Source organism: Haemorhous mexicanus, chromosome 16 (assembly GCF_027477595.1).
Source record: "Haemorhous mexicanus isolate bHaeMex1 chromosome 16, bHaeMex1.pri, whole genome shotgun sequence".
NCBI lineage: Eukaryota > Metazoa > Chordata > Aves > Passeriformes > Fringillidae > Haemorhous > Haemorhous mexicanus.
Window position 1 is genome coordinate 6,363,438 of NC_082356.1, and position 20,060 is coordinate 6,383,497.

Genomic DNA, 20,060 nt, shown 5'->3' on the forward strand with positions numbered 1-20,060 from the left:
GATGTAACACTAAATTCCCTACAGAACAGGATTGGCCAGGACCCTAATGTCAGTGGTCAACTTTGTGAGATTGTATTCAATGAAAAAAGGAGGAAGGGATGAAATTGGCTATTTTTACAGGGTTTGCTGATACTGTGATGCAGAGTGCTTTGTCTGTTCCTGTGAAAAATACAGTGGTTAAGCCTGCAGGGTTTTTTATGTACCAGACCATCCACAAGCTGCAGGATTGGTTGAACGGGTGAAGGGGTCGTGAAAAGAGCAGTTGAAAGAATGAGGAGATGGGAACCTGTGCCCATGGAGAACCCATCTCCCAGATGTGCTCCATGCCCTTAACAATGGCCCACTGGGGAAATGGAAACCCCCTGGCTGTGCAGGGCTGCACCCAATTTGCAAATACAGCCATGGGCAGTGAGACTTGGACTGCCTGGGAAATTGTTCTGGCTGGGATGGCCCCTGGCAGGGCCAGCCCAGAGGCTGCAGGGCTGGGCCTTCATGCACTGGAATTAATTGGGATAAATTCAAAGCTAATGAGAGCTATCAATACTGAAACAGAAATTGAGATTCTTCCAGGACACTTTGGCTTTGGTCACTGCTCGCTTGGAGCTTGGCCTTGCAAAGTGTTCATGTCATGGCAGGAGGAATTGATGCAGAATATCAAGGAGAAATTGCAGTAATTCTGTTAAACAATAGTGAACAAGTTTGGATTATTCAACCCCGTGACAGGGTAGCACAATTATTGAAATGGCAATTTTAAGAAAGGTTGTGGAAAAAGGAGCTCCACCTCCAATCACCACCATTTGTGGAGATAAAGGGTTTGGATCCAGCAGCCCTAATAATGGAGCCAGAGTGTGGGTGTGGAGGCCAAAAGGCCCTCCCGAGGCAGCTGAAGGAACAGCTCCTAGGAAAGACAACTCTGAGTCCTGAAACCTGGGCAGGAGCAATGGGAATGTGTCCCTGCAGCCAAGTGTTCTGTGTGAGACCCAGCAGATCTGACAGGATATTGTTTTACACATCCTGCCAGAGCAAATCTCCCTGTTTGCCCCAAGGGCCCCCTTGGAAAATGCTCTGATCCACGGGGCTCCATGTGCAGGCTGCTGTGACCCTGAGGGACTTCCAGAGGAATTCCATCCAGGAGCCTGGGTGCCCCTCAGGGACTGGGACCCGGCCCCCTTCCAGCCAGAGGGGAAAGGGCCCCCCCAGGCCTTGTTAGGCACAGACAACATGGTAAAGCTGAACAGCAAAGGGCCTTGGGGCATTATTCTGGAATTAAAAAGGCACCAGCTCCATGGACAACAGAATTATTGTTCCCAACTCGAATGAGACTGAGAAAAAAGAATGAAGAACTGTGTCACTAAAGTACTGCTGATGTCTGTAAGTTGTACCTTGATGGTCAGCCAGAATCTTTGTCTGCCACAAACACCTCTAGTGTTTCACCAAGGGGTGAGTGATCAAAATGGAATGATTAGTTATGAAAATGTGAAGATCAGGGTAGCCAAAGCAGTGCATGTCACCAATTGCTGGGGATGTTCTCAGCTGGAGTTGGGAGGGATGGGGTTCCCTTGGAGGGCCCACCCTGTGGGGTGGCCAGAACTCTGTCCCTGGGCTCTGACTGTCACTGTCAGTGAAGGGACAGTTAAAGAAAACACAGGAATACAAGGATCACTTGGACAGGATTCCCTGAGATTTCCCTTCAGGAGAAACCCAACCCTGTTGTAGTTCTAGAGGCCCCAGTGTGAGAGGATTTCTGTGCTTTTCCATCCCTGCCAGTGTCAGTAGAACTCGGGGTGCTGGAGCTGCTCGGTGTCAGTGTCACACCACTCTTGGCTGCAGGGCCACCATTTCGGGTCCTTCAGCAACAACCACAAGGAAGAGTTGGGGCCCAGGGAACATTTTCCCCCCAAGGAGTGCCTTGGCTTTCAGCAAGCAAAAGATTCTGGTTCATCCTGTGCCCCATGTGTGCTGCCCTGTCCTGTGGAGTTTCCATGAATAAGCTGAATGGATTATTAGCAGAATTAACAAATGATCCTGTTGAAATGTCCAATAGCACCTAATTGAAGCAGAAAAGGAGATGTCTTTATGCCTGATATGGAACTCTAAACTGTGTTATTGAAAGAATTGTTATGAGGGTTTTAGTTCATTGTAGGTCTGAGGGCTGATCAAAGTACCAAGGCCTGAAGAGGCCCTGAGGCAAAGTTCACCTCTAGATGAACCTTCCAACAAAATGTTAGATTTGTATCCACTCCTTAAGGAAGCATTATTACCAACATGATCAGTGTATGTGTTCCTTGATAAAACGTGGATTTATCTTTCTGTATTTAGAAACCAGAGCAGGCCCCATCTGGCCTTTTTTGGGGCTGAAGGATCAAAGCCAACTCCCCTGGTTCCTCCTTGAGCCCTGGCCAGGCTTTGGGAGAAACCAAGGAGGAGAATGAAACCAGATGTTCCCAGAGTAGCACTGATGTCAGCTTGTGTGTTTAACAGTGTAAAAGCTGTGCCCTCTCCCAGGGGCCTTGGAGCCTCCTTGCCTGCAGAGGTGGAGGCACCTGCAGGAATTCCCAGTGTCTGGGAGTGGCTCTGCAGTCCTTGGCTTCCCCAGCTGATGTGTGGATCTGGGTGATGGTAGAGCCTGAGGGGAACTGCTGATGGATCTTTCTTTAATCACTTCAGGCAATCTTTGGTAGTAATGACTGGATGGATTGCTGAGCTTCTTTTGTAATTCTTTGCTAACGATGATGTGCTTTGCTGAGCTTATCCTTTTGTAATTCTTTGCAGCTGTGCATGATATAAATGACACAATTCCTTAAGCTGGTGTCTGTGTCTTTGGTAGTGACTCTGCCCACTGGTGGAACAGGGCTCCCTCTTTCCTAATAAGTGTTCACTGGCAAGGCAAAATCCCTCCCTCCAAAATTACCCCCCTCCTCCTTTGTCCCCCCCTTCATACACTGAGCATGATGTCCTATGGTCTGGGGTATCCCCGGGCTCAGTTGGGGTCCCCTGTCCTGGCTGTGTCCCCTGCCCAGCTGCCCCGCAGCCCCAGCCCCTCCCCAGTGTGGCTGGACCAGGGGCAGGACAGGCCTTGGCTCTGCTGCAGCTCAGCAAGAACAAAACCATCTCTGCGTGCTCAGCCCTGTGCTCAGCACCCGGCCCAGCAGTGCCTCAGTGCCAGTGTCTGTGCCCTCAGTCCCTGCCAGGGCTTTCCATGGCAACTGCCAGCACAGGTGAGCCAGGTGTCACCCCCAGGGACGGTTGCCATGGAAACAGTGCCCAGCACTGCCCCTTTCTGTCTGGCTGACCTGGCCTTTGGCCCTGGCAGTGGCGTTGGCTGCTGGTTCCTGGTGCCTGAGCGGCCAGCGCGGCACAGGGCAGGTGGCCATGGCACAAGCCCCCAGCCAGGGATCCCCTCTGGCTCTGGGCAGTGACACCAGCCCCGAGCAAGGGGCCCTGGGCAGGTTTCCATGGCAACCAACCACCACAACAGGTCTGGGCATTGGTTGCCATGGCACCAAACTAAGGAACGGGTCCCCGTGGCCGTTGCCATGGCACCTGGTGGCACCAAGGAGTGTCACTGCAATTGTACCTGGAACAGCCCTGGCACCGCTTTGTCCTGAGGGTTGCCATGGCAGACGAGGGCAGCAACAGCTCTGCAGGCAAGTGGCCATGGAACCTGGCTGCAGAAATGGCTCCTTGGGCTGGTTTCCAAGGAAACCTGAACTGATGGGGGTGCCCATGGCACCCAAACCCAGCAGTGGGGTCACTGCAGTGTCCATGGCAACAGTCCCTTGCAATGGCCCACTGCATGTTGGCATGATGATCCACCCTCACAGCTGGCCCAGGGCAGGTCTGGAGTGCTCTTGGTGGCACCTTGGGCTTGGCCCACACTTGAGGAGGATGTCTGTGTGCAATGGGGAAACTCAGGAGTTTTAGATTGCTTCAAAAATAAAAGAAGGAAAATTCCTCTTTGGCTGTGTGCAGCCAGTTCTCCAAGCCAAGCAGGTCCCAGGTGAGTGAGGAGAGACACGATGGGCTTGGGGATTGTGGAGCAAGGTTGTCCACGCTGGCTCAGACCTCAAGGCACAGCTTCTCTGAGCAGGCCAGACCTCCTTAGGACAATTCCTGCATCAATATCAGTCCCTGATTGCTGCAATCACCTCTTGTGTAATAAGAACAGCCATAAAAGACACTCTTTAAAATAGGAATCCATATTTCCTAGAAGCTCTTTGAACTATTTCTCCATCACTGTCAAAGGAAACCCTCCTCATGAACTGCACTAGAGCAGAGGGAAATCAAGGCAGAGCCATGGTTTGTCAGGACTTGCTTGATCCTAATGAGCCTCAGTGTGCATTTGGAGCTGAGCCCTGGAACCTCAGGGCCTGGAAGGAGATTGCACAAACTTTTCCAGGAGCCAAAGGCAGAAAAAACACCCAAAGTGTCTCGAGGCATGAATGGGTCCCACTGAGGTCCCTCTCCAACACAGGCTCCTCATGGGCTCCTTGGAGGAGAGAATTGGTGGCCAGGATGGCACAAAATGTTCTCAGACACTCAGTGTGGAAAGGAAAATCCAAAGTACCTTAAACACCTTGAGTGTCTCAAAGCATTAATGAGCCGCACTGGATGTCAGTACAAAGCTCTCCAGGGACTCATTAAAGCAGATAATTGGAGCCATGATTGCACAAACCTCTCACACAGTCTGTATCCAAAGGGAAACACCAAGTACCTTAAAAGAACTGAAGTACCTTGAAGCATTAATGAGCCCCACTGAGCGTTTTTACTGACAAAGCCTCTCCAGGGACTAATTACAGCAGATAATTGGAGGCCATGATTGCACAAACCTCTCAGAGGCTCCAAGGCAAAAGCCAAACCCAAAGTCCTTTGAAAAACCTGCAGTCCCTGGGAGCATTCAGGAGCCCCCAGGGCCATTGCTGAGCAAGGCTCCCCAGGGACTCCTTCCAGCAGATCCTTGAGGCCACTGGGATGTGGGCTAGGGGGGGATGCTGAGGGCAGGACAAGGGGCTGACAGTGCCCAGCCTGGCTGGGGCTGTGCCAGGAGGCCCCAGTACCTCAGGACAAGGTGTCTCCTCCCAGCCCTTGGTGGCACAAACCCTGCTGTGCCCCAGGGCACCAAGACTTGGCTTCTCTTTGTCCCCAGCTGCCATCACTGCCTCCAGTTCTCTCCTCTGCCTGGGGCCTGGGGACACTTTCTCAGTTGTGTCCCTCAGTGGGACCCATTAAAAGTCCAAGAAACTTTGGAGTTGGATTCTGACTTGGAATTCTGGAGAGGTCTCTTCAGCTCCCTCTCAAGGACTGATGTTCAGGGCCTGAGCACAAAGCCCCAGAGGGTCATTAAAGTCCTTGTGCTGTGTCTGTGCTGCTGAGCTGGGCTGGGCTCCTGGCCCAGAGGCAGCTCCTGGCAAGGGCAGCGCTGCAGAGAGACAGCTCTGGGCAGGAGCAGCTCCTGGGTACAGCCCAGCAGGGCTGGGGCACGGCCAGGGCACCTCAGGGACACGAGCAGGGCACAGACAGAGCTCACAGGGGCTCAGCACTGGCAGGGGCTGTGGGATGTCCCTGAGGGGGCTGTGTCACAGCAACACCTCTGTGCCTGTGTCATAGAGGCACAGAGCAGCTGGGATGTCAGCAAGGGCCTGTGTGATATCACAGAGTGGGCTGTGTGACATCACTGATGGTGTTGTGACATCACAGAGTTAGCAGTGACATCATAGATGGTGGTTCTGTGACATCAGAATGTGGGTTGTGACATAGAGTATGATATCACAGAGCAGCTGTGTGATGTCACAGAGAAGGCTGTGACATCACAGACAAGGCTGTGACATCACAGGGTGACTGTGACATCACAAAGCTGGTCTGTGACATCACATAGGAGCTGAATGCCATCATATGGAGACTGTGTGACATAACAGAGGGGCTGTGTGACATCACAGGGGCTGTGTGACATCACAGATGGCTGTGTGACATCACAGGTGCTGTGTGACATCCCAGGGGCTCTGTGACATCAAAGGGGCTGTATGACATCACAGGGGGCTGTGTGACATCACAGGGGCTGTGTGAGGTCACTCTGCCCTGTCCCCCCTCACAGCCCCCCCAGAGCACTCCAACCCTGCTCGTGCCCAGCAGGGTCCCCTGTCCCCCCAGGTCCCCCCGCCCCCGGCCCCGCAGCCTCCCCCAGAGGATGTTCCACGAGATCGACCCCAGAGCCTGACACGGGGACGGGGGGCCGGGGCCATGGGGGTGGGACAGGGGGACAGGGACCCCCCGGCAGCATCCCCGTGTCCCCCAGGGCCAGAGCCTGGGCAAGGGCTCCTTCACCCTGTTATAGATACATATTATAATATTGGCTTTTTGCAAATATTAAAATGGATTTTATATGTGTGAAGTTAAAGTAACTTTGTTCTAAAGATACAGTTTTTATTTCTGTTGTTAATTGAGCTTAGACATTGTAGTGAAATAGCTGAGAGAAACATGCTTGTGTTAAAATGCCTGCTGGGATGGGATAACATCCAATGCACACAGGATGAGGACACCTGCACAGATCTGCCAACTATCAGCACTCCCTGTCTGGAGGCAGAGTGGACCAAGGCCCAAAACCTGGAGGTGATAAAGAGAAGGAGCCAAAACCACAGCCAAGAAACACACATGCTCTGAAAAGGCAGACCCAAGGAGGGGCCAGGTAGAAGAGTTCCTGGAATATGTGAAGTAGTTTATGGATATGCATGAGGGTCTATGAATATGCAACAGGCTGGTGTAAGGGAAAAGGCATTTCAGGGGGATCCCCGAAGGGAACAGGGTGCTCCTGGCTGAGTGCCAAGATGCACCCGGCCATAATAACCTTTGCTCCATGGTCCTGGTCTGCCACTGTCCTTTATTAAACTTTTTACATTTTCACAGGAGGGTGAACGTGTTTTTCACAAATAGAATCTCAAGGAAACAAGGGTCAGTTGTTAACCCAAGGCTCTGCTTTGACCATGTGGGGTCTCATGGACACAGGTGCCACTGGGACATTGTCAGGCCCAGGAGGAACAAGACACCCCTGTGGCAGACCAAGGCCTCATGGGACCCAGGAGAGCTCTGTGACACAATGGAACCTGATGGAGCCAAGGGCCCCTTGGGACACGGCAGGGTCTCATGGAACCCCTGTGCCACTGGGACATTGCCAAGGCTCCTGCAAGCAAGGTTCCACTGGGACAAAGGCAGGCCTCATGGCACCCAGGAGACCACTGTGGGACAATGGAATCTCATGGAACCAAGGCTCCATTGTGACAAAGCACGGCCTCATGGAAGCCCAGTGCCACTGGGACATCTCCAGCCTTGGAGGAAGCAAGTGTCCATGGTGACACAACATGGCACCTGTGTCCCATGAGGCCCCACTTGGTCAAAGCAGAGCCTTGCTTCCATGAGATTGCCCTGTGTCACAATGTTCTGCTTGGTCTCATGAGAACCTGATGTGTTGGCAATTGATCCTTGGATCCATGAGATTCCATTGCATCACGGGGTGTCCTTGGTTTCATGAGGCCCAGCTTTGTCACAACTGGACCTTGGTTCCATGAGATTCCATTGTATCCCAGCAGTGTCCTTGGTTCCATGAGGCCCTGCTGGGTCACAGTGGAGCCTTTGTGCCATTCATTCCATGGTGCCACAATGGTCTCCAGCATTCCATGGGGCCACGCAGCCAAAGAGTGGGCCCTTGGTTCCATGAGTTTCCATTCCATCAGGATGATCTCTTGCATTCCATGAGGCCCTGCTGTGTCACAGTGGAGCCTTTGTTCCCTGTGTTCCCACTGGGACACAATGGTCTCCAGCGCTCCATGGGGCTGAGCCATGAAACTCTGGACACTTGGTTCCATGAGATTCCACGGTGTCACCATGGTCTCCTGGGTCCTGTCACAATTCAGACTTGGTTCCATGAGGTTCCACGGTGTCACCATGGTCTCCTGGGTCCCATGAGGCCCACTGTGTGTCACAGTGTTTTTTTCCCTTGGTTTCCTGAGAAGCTGATGTGTTGACAATTGACCCTTGGTTCCTTGAAATTCCATTGCATCCCAGCGGTGTCCTTGTTTTCATAAAGCCCAGGTTTGCCACAACACAGCCTTGATTTCAGGATATTCCATTGTGTCACAATGGTCTCCCCACTCTCTGAGGCTGCACTGTGAAACAGTGGACACCTGGTTCCATGAAATTCCGTGGGGGAACAGTCAGTTCTTTTGCTTCTTCTCTGCCAAGGTCGGGATTAAATCACAAGACAGTGTTTCTTGTTTGGACTCAGGTGTTCATTAGCTCTTGTCCATGTAACAGTCTCACAAGCTGTGAGTTCTGCAGCACTTCGCTAACAAGGTAAAAATGGAGCCCCATCTCTCCCTCTACAAGGTCTTTGAAGGATAAACTGTCCAATTAAGAAATGACACCTCAATTATTTTTCCTTTTAACCCAATAACCAACCACCCGTGCCTGACAACGGGGTCTCTTTTATCCAATTACACAATACCACCCAAACCTGAGGAGGAGGAGGAAGAGAGAGGACAAGGGTGAGGAGGAGGAGGAGGAGAAGAAGGTGAAGAAGGAGGAGAAGGAGAAGGAAAAGAAGAAGGTGAGGAAGAAGAAGAAGAAGGTGAAGAAAAAGGCAAAGAAAAAGGATCAGCCTCTGCCCTAAAACCTCCATCTTGTTTTATTTATATTACTATACTCTAAAACCTTAAACTCTAAGTTTTCCACCATGTGCTATTACACCCTTCCATTCAAGGGTGTAATCCCAGTTCCATCATTCCATTTTGGAAGCCTTCTCCACAGCCTCAGGTCAAATGCAGTGTTCTCTTAGGGGTCAGTGTCTGTCAGCTCAAAAGTCTAACATTCTCAGCAGCCAGGGTTCCAACAGGTAACAATGTTCTCCTGTGTTCCATTAGGTTCCATCAGGCCCGGCTCTGTCACCATGGACACCTGGTTCCATGAGATTCCATGGGGTAACAATGTTCTCCAGTGTTCCATCAGGCCTGGCCCTGTCACCATGGACACCTGGTTCCATGAGATTCCATGGGGTAACAATGTTCTCCAGTGTTCCATCAGGCCCGGCTCTGTCACCATGGACACCTGGTTCCATGGGCAGTGGCCGTGTCCCAGTGGCACCTGTGTTCCATGGCACCCCGCTGTCTGACAAGGGACAGTTTGTTCCAGGACATTCCATGGAGTCACAGCGGTCACTTGGGTTCCATGCAGGTGCCTGGGGAGCGGGAGCTCAGCCCAAATATCCTGGGGGTCCCTGGGCTGGTGATTTTTGGGGGGGAATCTTTGGATCTTGCAGGGCTCCAAAGCTGAGCCACAGACGCCCCTTGGGACAGAGTGGAGCATCATGGAAGCCAGGAGACCCTCATGGAAGCCAGGAGACCCTCATGGAGCCAGGAGACCCTCATGGAAGCCAGGAGACCCTCATGGAGCCAGGAGACCCTCATGGAGCCAAGGCTGCAGTGGGACACAGAGGGACCTCATGGAAGCCAGGAGAGCGCTGTGAGGCTGTGGAACAATGCAGCACTGAGGTTCCACTGGGACTTGACAGAAGCTCCTGGAGACAAGGAAGCTCTGGGAGCCTCCAGAGTCAGTGTCTGCAGGAGGATTTGGGGTTTAAAAAGGAAGATTTGGGTTGAGCTGAGCCTACCTGGGAGAGTGGGGGGTGGGGCAGGGTCAGGACTAGTTTTGGGCAGTTTTCTGGGATTTTGGAATATTTCTATGGGATTAGAGGGCAGGTCTGTGGAATTTGGGACCAATTGTATGGGATTTAGGGTGTTTTGCAGTGGTTTTTAGGGATTTTCTGGTATTTCTATTCGATTTGAGAGCATTTTATGACATTTTGGGTTTTTCCAACTGCACCCAGGCGATGTCGCGGTGCCTGGGCACCAGGGCAGCTCCTGGAACCCTGGGAACCTGGGATGGGAATTGGGTAGGAGAGCCCCAGAAACCCGGGAACATTCCCCAGACACCTGGGAATGTTCTCCGAAAAAAATCAAGAAATGTTCCCCCCCCAAATTCAGAAATGTTCCCTGATGTGTAACAGTTCCCAAAAAAAGTCCAAAAATGTTCTCAAAAAGAAATCCTGAAAAATTCCCCCAAAAAGTCAGAAATGTTCCCCAAAGAAATCCAGAAATGTTCCTCCAAAAAATCCTGGAACATTCCCAAAAAACGAACTTTGCCCAGAAAATCCAGAACCAGTCCTCCTCAAAAAATCCAAAACCAACCTCAGTTCCCATCCAGAATAATTCCCAAAAACTACAGAAACATACCCAAAAATCCAGAAATCCCCTCCCCCCAAATCCAGAAACATTCCTACAAAAATCCTGAAATTCCCCCTCAAAAAAAATCCAGAACCTCCCCAAAAATCCAAAATCTCCACCCTAATTCAGAAATTCACCCCCCAAAAAATCCAGAAATTTCCTATCAAAAATCCAGACATTCCTCCTAAAACCCCAGAAATTCACCCTCAAAAATGCAGACATTCCACCCCAAATCCCGATACTTCCCCCAAACAATCCAGCCCCAAGCCCCCCTCACCCCTCTCACCCCCCAAGCCCCCAAATCCCCCAATGCCCAAAGGCCGCCCGGAATCCCCGGAATCCCCGGGATGCCGGGATTGCCCCAGATGTCCCTGGGGGCAGAGCATGGAGAGCATCAGCTCCTTGGGCTCCTCAGGAGCTGGGGCAGGAACAGGATGTGCTTCGGGGCTTTGCCCACAGCTGGGCAAACGGGAGAAAAACCCCAACATCAGCAACAAACCTGCCCCAAACCTGCCCCAAGCAGGCCCCAAATCTGCCCAAAGTCACTCTGGATACACACCAAACAATCTGCCCCAAATCCCACCAAAATCCTCCATGGTTTGACCCAGGGCTGTCTCGCATTTTCAAGGATTTTTCAGAGTTCCAAGAAATGATCTCTCAGCTCTGTGGGAAGCCTCCTCTAAACTGATGGTGTTGTGACATCTCCTCCAAGGAATCAGATGCAGCCCCAATTATTATTACAGAACCACTCCAACAGTTTGCTGGGTTTAAAGCATCTCTGTGCTGGGGGAATTTTGGAGGAGACAGCTATTGGATGGTTCATTAGTCTGTCACCCCCAGACCTTCACTCCTAAGTGCCATTCTCTAGAGCCTTGTTTTAAATTACCTTTAGGGAATTCTCTCCCACTTAGAGCTTGGGTGGTGGCCAGGCCTCAGCTCTGCCTGGACGGGAATTTGCCATCAGAGCCAGATGTTTTCTGCATCAAAACTAGATTTGAGTTGCTTGGACATGGCAATCTGACCCTCTAGACATGACTGTTGAACTATTTTTAAAGGGAGCTTGGGAATTATTGTCTGGAAATAATGATCCAAGTCCCCCCTGAATGGAGGTTTGTCAGCTGTTTGCAGACTCTGGGATGATGGTACATTATTTCAGGGATTGCTATTTACCTAATTCCACCTATGCTGTTAGTTTTGTCTGCTATTTGAAATATTCCTGATTGTTGTGTCCAAATTATTTCTAATTGCTGTAAGTTTCTTGTCCACTGCATGTATTAATTTACTATGATGTTGCTTCACACTCATAACAAAAGACATGCATCTCATTCTTAAAAAACCAAAAAGAAGAGGAAATAACACCTTAAGAACGTTCAGATAATGCAAATTGTACATGAGAAATTTGGACAACTAATCATTCTGAATGATGCAGTATTTACATGAGAAATTTGGAAAAAAAGCTCACCACATCTAAATCCCAGCGGAGTGCACCACAGTGAAGCCCAATTGATTCATTACCTTCAGGAGAAGATGTGCCTGTGTTTTATCATCAGCAGCTCAAAGCAGTCACCTGTTCATTCCATCAGACACTGATCAGCTCTGAAAAAATGAGGCCCAGGGCAAAGAGAAATAACCTCATCACCTTGCAGCCTCTGTGGCCAGAGCAGGAGCAGGAGGAGGACTGCCAAGACATGGCTGGGTCTGGAAACTGACAGAGGCACTTTGCCAACAAAAGCCTCACGGCACCCTCATGGTACAGTGCTCCTACTGACCTTCTCCAGTTATTCCCTGTTCCAGCTCCCAGGAGGACATTCAGGGATGGCAAAGATCAACATTTCCAGCTAATGGACTTTCTCACACTTCTCAACTAATTGGAAACAATGGTCCTTTCTTTCCATTTCCCCAAGAGACACTGGACATTATTCTTCTGTTTTCTCAGGCTGCCAAACCCTGTGTCAATGACTTGATAGAATTTGGTAAGTTTTGTTGATTGTAATTGCTCTTTATCTATCTTATCCCATATCTAATAGATAACCAGTGATAACCTTGATAATACCCTCACAAGAGTGAGCAGTTTCAACATCAGAGCAGAGGAGCCTTTTTTAAATGAACAAAAAGGGGGAGATGCCATAGACAGGTAGAAAATTGATAAAAGAAAGGCCCTATGAAATCAGGCCTTGCTCTGCTCTATTAACAGCTGGCCTCTCATCTCCTCTGAGTGCAGCTAAGCAGTTACAAGTTCCCAAGTGAAGCGATTTTGAGAATGAGACTTTGTGAACAATCTATTCTGAGGGTGAGAAACAAATGCACCTGCAAGAACAAGGGATTTGTGCCATGAGAATCAGTGAAGAGAACAGAAAAACAATACAATAGAGAGATTTGATGCACAACTAAAATCTATTTATTAAACAATAATAGAAAAACTGCTAAGAAATTTGTTAACTAGCTAAAATTAAACAAGATGTCTAATAAACTGAGTATAATTAGTTGTGTGAATAAAAAAATTAGGAGTCCTTCTCCATCCCATGTGGTTTTTCTGGGATTTCAGTTCCCCCCCTTCTTTTGGACTTTGGCTTTCCCCTTCTGTGGGGCTTTGGTGACCTTCTTCTCTGGGGCGTTGGTTTCTTTCTTCTCTGGGCCTTTCTTTTCCTTCTTCTCAGGGGATTTTGTTTCTTTTTTTGGGATTTTGGTTTCCTTCATCTCTGGTGGTTTGCTTTTCCCCTTCTCTGCTTTTGGAGGCTGCTTCCCCACACAAACTCCCTTCTTTCCCTTCTTCCACCTCTCTTCCTCCTGCCTCTTTTCTTCCTCTAAGGTTTTGGCCTCCTCCTGAAGCTTTTGAGCAGGCTGCTTCAGTTCCCTTCTGCAGACAAAACAGAAAACATGGCTGAGAGTCCCACCAGAAACTTGGGCTCACCAGTCCTGGCTGGCCCTGCACTTCACTCCTTCACCCTGAGGCCATTTCCGTGAATTCTCCTCAACCCACAGAGGCTGGGAACATCCCAAGTGAGGGCACTGGTGGAAGGGGACCTCCAGGACCAGCCAAACCTGAGCTTTGCCATCATCAGCTCTTGACTGTGCAAGCTCCCTCTTAAGGCTCAGCCAGAGCCCTCCAGCCCAGTGCCAAAGGCTGATCCACCAGCTCTCTGTGCTGGTGCTGAAAACGCCCTTTGTCTCTTGGCTTCCCAGGTTAGAGCAGAGCACAGATTGCTCACATCTGCTTCTCTCTCCTACCATTCTTACTCAGCTCATTCAGCCTCTTCTCCCTGGGCACAGCTGAAGCATGATTTTAAAGGGTTAAGATTTCAGCTGAGGGTTAGAAGCAAATCCCATGGATCAGGATGTAAGGTAGATAGGCAGACCATAGGTTAATGATTATGAGATGCTTAAGCTGGAGCTGATTGTTCCATTGTTTACCATTAGGAGCTTCTTTCTAGAAGGAAGTGGAGTAAGTGAACTGTTCCAAGAACAAATTGAAACCAGTAGAACAATGGGTTAGCACCTGGACTTGATGTCAATCAATCACTAAGCAGGGGACCTTGGATCATGCCAGAGGGTCACAGAGACCTGATGAAGACATTCCTGACTTCATCCCTTAAAACCACTGACCAATTTCAGACCACCGACCCAATTCAAGAGAAGAATTGCACAGGTGTGAAGGACCAATGGCCTCATTTGAATACATAGCAGGGATGGGAGGGGCTGGGGCTGTGCAGATGTATTGTATGTAAGATCTTGGGAAATAAAGAGAGGACAAAGAACCTTGGGCAGCGTGGTCACGCCTTTTAGGGACGGCTCTGGTGCCGCCCGCCGGTGTTAATAAACACACCACTGTCTGACTTTAATTAGTTAGAGAGTCTCTGTCCCTCATCTTCGGTTTTAAGGACTCCTAGCCTGCTCCTTAATGAGAACAATCCTGTCAGTCAGAAAGCAAAGGCTGCAGGAACTCCTCTCCTGCCAGACAGGCTCTTGGCAGCCAGATTTCCTGCTGGAACCCAGCTGTGACCAAGCAAACCAGGGCTGGCTGCCATGGAAACCATTGGAAGCAGCCTCATCCATCTCCTCCCCATGAAACAACTTCAGCCTGGCCTGAAGAAGTCCTGAGGCACAGGCTTGCTTTGAGCAGCCTCCCCTCCCAGCTCCACACTTGGCCTGTGTGTCCTGAGCTGGGCTGCCTTGCTGGAGCTGAGCTTCTCCTGTGCTTGCCTACTGCTGCAGCTGAAGGGGAGCCTCAAGGACATGAGCTTTTCTGGGTGCTGTCCCACCACAAGGAGAACCTGGCAGATCAGCATTGCAAGGACTTCATCTGGGGCAGGAGCAGGACCCAAAGCAAGGTTTGGTCTGTGCCCCATGCCTGCCCATCCCACAATCCCACTGCTTTGGTGAAGAAGGGAGATGATGAAGAAGATGCCACTCAACACCATGGACTTCAAGACACCTCCAGAGGCAGTGCCAAGGCAAGCCCAGAGCCCAGCTCCCTGCAGGCAGCAGCTAAGCCAGGAGGGCTCAGCACTCCTATAGAGCAGATGATGTTCTGTCTCAACAGAAGAAGGTCCTTCCTCTCTTGGGAGCCAGGGAGCTCAGAGTGGCCATCCCTGTGCTGCTTCTGGCCTTTGCTATGCAGCACCTCTGAGCTCAGAGTCCTTGGAGCAGGGAAGCCCTGCAGGGACAAGAACCCATGGCAGAGCAGTAACCCATGCAAGGCTCACTCACCTGTCCCTGAGAGGTGCCTGAGAGCCACAGCTGATCTCCCGGGGGCTCAGGGAGGAGCTGACACCTGAGGCCTCCCCGGTCACCAGCACCTCACAGGTGGGGCCTCCCTCCACGTGGCACAGCTCGGTGACATTGGAGGTGCTGCTGAGGTGGCCAGAGAAGGTGGAGGAGACCTGCTGGCTCTGTCCTGGCTGCAGCACACCTGAGAGTGGCAGGATACTGAAAGCCTGGATGGAAGACAGGAGAGATTGAGGTGTTGAGCATGGAAATGGATGCAGAAGAGCATCTTGGAGCAAAGTGCAGCTGGACCTGGAGGGGCCTATTCTCCAAACACTGCCAGAATCACCCTCACCTCCTCCTGCATCCATGCCACTGACCAGGGCAGGGACCATGGGGAAAATCTTCTCCCATGCTCACAGGTCAATGCATTAATTAGTACATTACATGAAAGGGAACTGGGATGTCTCCTGGCAGTAGAAATTCTCTCTGATGCACAACTTGCCTTGAAAAAGTTTAAAAACTTCCTGCTTTTAGAAAAGGAGGAGACTCAGAGTGAGAGCTGTTGCAGCTGAGCAAAGGAGTCCAGCCCAGCTCATCTGACTCCTGAGGCTCTTCCCCTCTCTCTCTGATTTAAATGCTGCTTTCTCAAGGTGCTACAGCAAAAGCTCCTGCAAAAATTTCCTATGGACCACCTGAGGAGTTCCAGGGGGAGCAGTGCCCTCCACAGGTGCTGCACAGTGTCCTTGGGCAGCCCCACAACGTGTCCTGCGCGGCCTCTCCAACAAGCAGCTGCTTCAGCAGCACTTTGTGCTGGGCCTGGAGGGAGGGGAGGCCCCTCTGTGGCCTGTGCTGAGGGCCCCCAGTGGCACTGGGAGCTCCAGCCCTGCTGGCCACACTGACAATGGGCAAGTGAGACAGATTCCCTCTTGCCTTCCAGGGGAGTGTGCACTACGTCCAGGGAGCACCTGAATCCCTCCAAGCCTCGTGGGAGGGGAGGGTTTTCAGGAGTTTGTGCTGGCACCTGAAAAACAAGCCATTTTCTGTGCTGGGAGGAAGAGACAGCCACTCTGCAAAGTCTCCCTTTGTAAGAGAGCTTCAGGGCCAGCAGTGCAACAGCAGCTCTGGGGTGAAAGCAGAGCCCTGCACACAGGGAGTCTGGCTGGCTTGGGAAGAGGCTCCATGGAGATCAGGACTCATCCCAGCTTGCTCTGGGAAGGAAGCTGGAGCTCTGAGCATGATGATGCAGATAAAAGTCTCATCTTACATTGGGAAGGAAACAAGGCAAAACATCCCACACTCAGCACAGGCCTGTAGGATCTGAGTCAGCTTCTCCAAGGAAAACTCTCCTCTTTCTCCCTCCCACTCACCCCATGTCCAGCCACTGGCCCTGCTGCCCAGCCCACTGCCAGGGCACAGGACAGCAGGGCAGCAAAAAGGGAGGTCAGCACGAGCATGACTTGGTGCTGGCAGGCTGGGGAGGCAACACAAGCACTGGGTGGACAAGAAAATCTACCTCTGCTCCTGAAGACTGGGCAAGATCCTGCACTTCTCTCAGGGCTGGGACTGGCTCCTCCCTTCTGATCTTGAAGTTCCGCCATCGAGATGCTGAGGAGTCCAAGCCGGTTCTCTTCTCCTTTGGTGGTTGGGGCTTGAACTTAGGTGGGTGAAGCTCATCTCTGGAAAATAAGAGAACTATGAACAGGGACCTGCAGTGGGAGGGAGGGACACCTGCACCAGCAGCTCCTGGTCAGGATGCAGCCCCTGGCTGGGTGCTGGCACCTTGAACTGAGAAATGGTTTGATCCAGCCCTTCCCAATCCAGGCTGGAGCAGCTCTGCTCTAAAGGCAGCCCAGGGATGACACTGAGCTGCTGCAGCAGCTGCAACTGCTTGCACTGAGCAGCTCCAGAGGACAGGCATGAACACCTTGTGGGGATGCCAAAAGCACAGTGGGAGAGGAAAGGATAGAGAAGGCAAGCAAAAAGGGGAGATCTGAGGCACCCAGGGGCAGACCCAGCCAGTGCCCAGCCAGCACAGCCCCCCCCAGTGCCCAAGGCCAGAAACTCTGCAGCTCCAACAGGGATTTATCAGGAATGTTCCCCTGACACTGCTGGGGCCTTGGTTGACATTTTCCAGCACTCCCAGGTGACTCAGGTCACATTCCCCATCCATACATACACAGGCTGTGGTGCTGGGATCCTGCCAAGCTCTGTCAGCCTTGGGCTTGGGGAGGTTTCTGCCAGCCGTCCTGAGCTCCGTAATTGTGCTCTCTGTGCCAGGAAGCAAGCAAGAAAGATTTTTAAAAAAACCCAAACCAAACTACAACAGGGAAACCTAAAAAAACTTCAACAGCTCAACCCTGCTCACGTTATTTCTTTAGGGACACCTAGCACTCTCCAGCTGAAATGCTGGGCTTTTGGGGAAAAAGAAAATTACATGTTCACCTCCAAATTGAAAAGGATTAAGGTAAGAGAACCTTTCAAAGTACAAATTATTGGCCCAAAGGTAAAAGATTTGCCAGAAATCTCTAGTTAAGACCATGCTGACAGTTAAACAACTGGTTCTTCTGGTGGGGAGAAACCCTCCTCTTTAAGGGAAGCAGCCTGAGAGTTGAAAGCAACTGTTTTGTCCAACTTCAGGCTCCCTGGCACAGCCTGCACTGCCTGTCCTTCCTGTTCACTGATTTACAGGCAGTGCCACAATGGCCCAGGCTCAGATGTTTGCTGCCATCCAGGGAATTTGGCATCACCATTTCCATATGTCTTAAGATAAGTTTCAATCTTTGCATCCACACTTCAAATGCCAGCTTTTCTTTCTTTTATAGAAAGCTCAAGGTTCTTAGAAGTCTTCTGACCTCCTCTTTTGTGCTCAGAGAGATGGCATTTAAACCAGATGTTTCCAAAGTGAACAGCATTTTAAAGAACAATGAACTAAAATGACCCTGGATCCCAGCTTAGCCCAACTCCATTCTGTGTCAGACACTGAGATTCCCACCTCTAAGGCACGAACTGTTTGTGCCACCCATCCCTCCTGTCCTTCTCCACAGCAGCCTGTGCCTGTTTTCCCCAGAAGAATCCCTGTCCCTGTGCCCCTGCCAGGAGCAGTTGCCCACAGGCACACAGCTCCCCTTGCCCTCACCAGGGGGTTTCTCTCATCCCCGAACACGCCGATGAGAACGTTGGTGCGATGCTCGCCCAGCGCCTGCACCTCCACCACAACTGGGATCTCTGCTGTGCTCTGGGGCTGGACAATCCCACAGGGCTGGGGGCTGGAGTAGAACACAGCAGAGTCCTCCTTGCGTTTCTGGAAGGGACAGAATGAAATGCAGCTTCAGAGGCACCTCTGAAGAAACTTTAGACTCCTTAACATCCACCGCAACAGCAACTTACACACACGTTTAAAACTCCCCAGGACACAGGTAAAAGGAACAAACAAGATGCAAGAATTGGAGGCTTAACATTCCCAGGGGATCCTGCAAGGAGGCTGCCAGCACAGGCACTGGTGTCTCTGGATGCAGCAGCTTTTCACAACCCTCTAAGATCTCCCACAAGAAAACACCCTGAAGACTAGAACATCAACTGTTCCCTCAGCAGCTTACACTGCCTCCTCAAGTTTACATTCGGGTAGGATCCTGTTCTCAGCAGATCTTTAAGACTGAACAGAAAGCAGCAAAGTCTTATCCAAACCATTTTTTTCCCCTAATAATCTCCTCAATAATATTTGACAGGAGGAGGTGGATGTGATGCCAAACCTGGGGAATAAGCCCGTAGCAGCCAGGGAGGTGGCTGGGATTCCTGATGACAAGCTTCTTCTCATAGGGCACCTTCAGGTGGCACTCATCGTACTGGAGCACATAGGGGGACACTTGGAGCTCAGGAACGAGACATCTGGGCAAAGAGATGACCCCAGGGGAATCAGAGATACTGAGAGAATGGAGAACGTTTACCCCCAAAGATTGTGCAATGGAGCAGAACACATTGGTCACTGTCAAATGGACATTTAACAGCCCTACAGGGATAAATTGCCTTCTGCCTCTTCCCACTCAAACAGGTCCTGTCAAGGAGGGGCAAACCCTGAGGCAGCACCCAGAGGCTGCCAAGTGCCCCAGGCAGAGCACTTTGTGCCACAGCTGCCTCAGCCCCTCCTTTGCCCAAGAAGCCTTGCAAGGACTCCTGTCACAGTCCCAGTGATCCACGAGCTCTGGGGGAGCCTTCCCAACAAGGATCAGGGCTCACTAAGGCTCAAGGAACACACAGCTCCAGTGTCTCAGGAAAAATGACTCCCTTCTCTGCCATGGTGCTGTTGCCCTGCCTGAGAACTCAGCTCTTTGCCCCAGCCCTGGAGGGCACGAGACACCAGCTGCCCTCCAGAGTGGCTGATCACCCCCTCCCAGGCCCTGCAGCTCCCTCCCTCCTTCCCTGCACAGCTCCAGGCACTGAATGGCCCCAGCTCCACCTGCTTTACAGAATGGCAGCCCAGGCACTGACTGGATGGCTCTGCCTGGGACAGGGAACAGCACCAGGGAGCTGCATCCCTCTGGGCATTCAACTGGCACCCACAGCAGCACTGCAGGATGCAATTCTGCTGCAGCAACAACGGCCTTTAGTCTCAACTCTGAGAATATTAAAGCTCAAAATGGGAAGGAGAGGGAAGGAGAAAAACTGGACTGAGCTGCCACATCCAGGGCTGCTTTCCCCTCCTAAGCCCTCGCCCTCACCACTCTTGCTGAGAGCCACTTCCCCCCTGCCAGGTGCCCTCATGAACAGAAGCAGAGCCTGACTCTCAGCAGGCTGCTTGCTGTGGCCCAAACCAATGCACGCTGGTCACAACCAGCACAACTCCACATCCTGCAGCAAGAAGGAGAGGAGGCCCTCGGCAAATTTGTTCCACCTCAAGCACCAAAACCCAGGCCAAGAAATGATATCATTCCTGGTCCCTTTAGAAGGGGCCCAGGACCGTGCTGGGCTGTGAGCAGGGCTGCTTTTCACCACAGGCTGCTGCCCAAGCCCTGCTGTTCTCATGTCCAGCTGGCACAACATGAGGCCATTAAGCAGCACTTCTCCTTGGCAGCTGCAGCCAGCAAAGCC

General features: G+C 51.4%; 1 protein-coding gene across 1 annotated transcript in view; it reads right to left on the reverse strand.

Moving 5' to 3' along the window:
• Positions 1 to 1,769: 1,769 nt before the first annotated feature.
• LOC132334621 (hydrocephalus-inducing protein-like) overlaps positions 1,770 to 20,060 on the reverse strand; it is a 42,685-nt gene continuing 24,394 nt past the window's right edge. Inside the window, exons 12-14 of the mRNA XM_059860723.1 lie at positions 18,725 to 18,860; positions 18,112 to 18,216; positions 1,770 to 1,847 (exon numbers count right to left, since the gene is read on the reverse strand). Of these exons, the coding sequence (XP_059716706.1) occupies positions 1,770 to 1,847; positions 18,112 to 18,216; positions 18,725 to 18,860 (319 nt within the window). The remainder of the gene's footprint in view (positions 1,848 to 18,111; positions 18,217 to 18,724; positions 18,861 to 20,060) is intronic.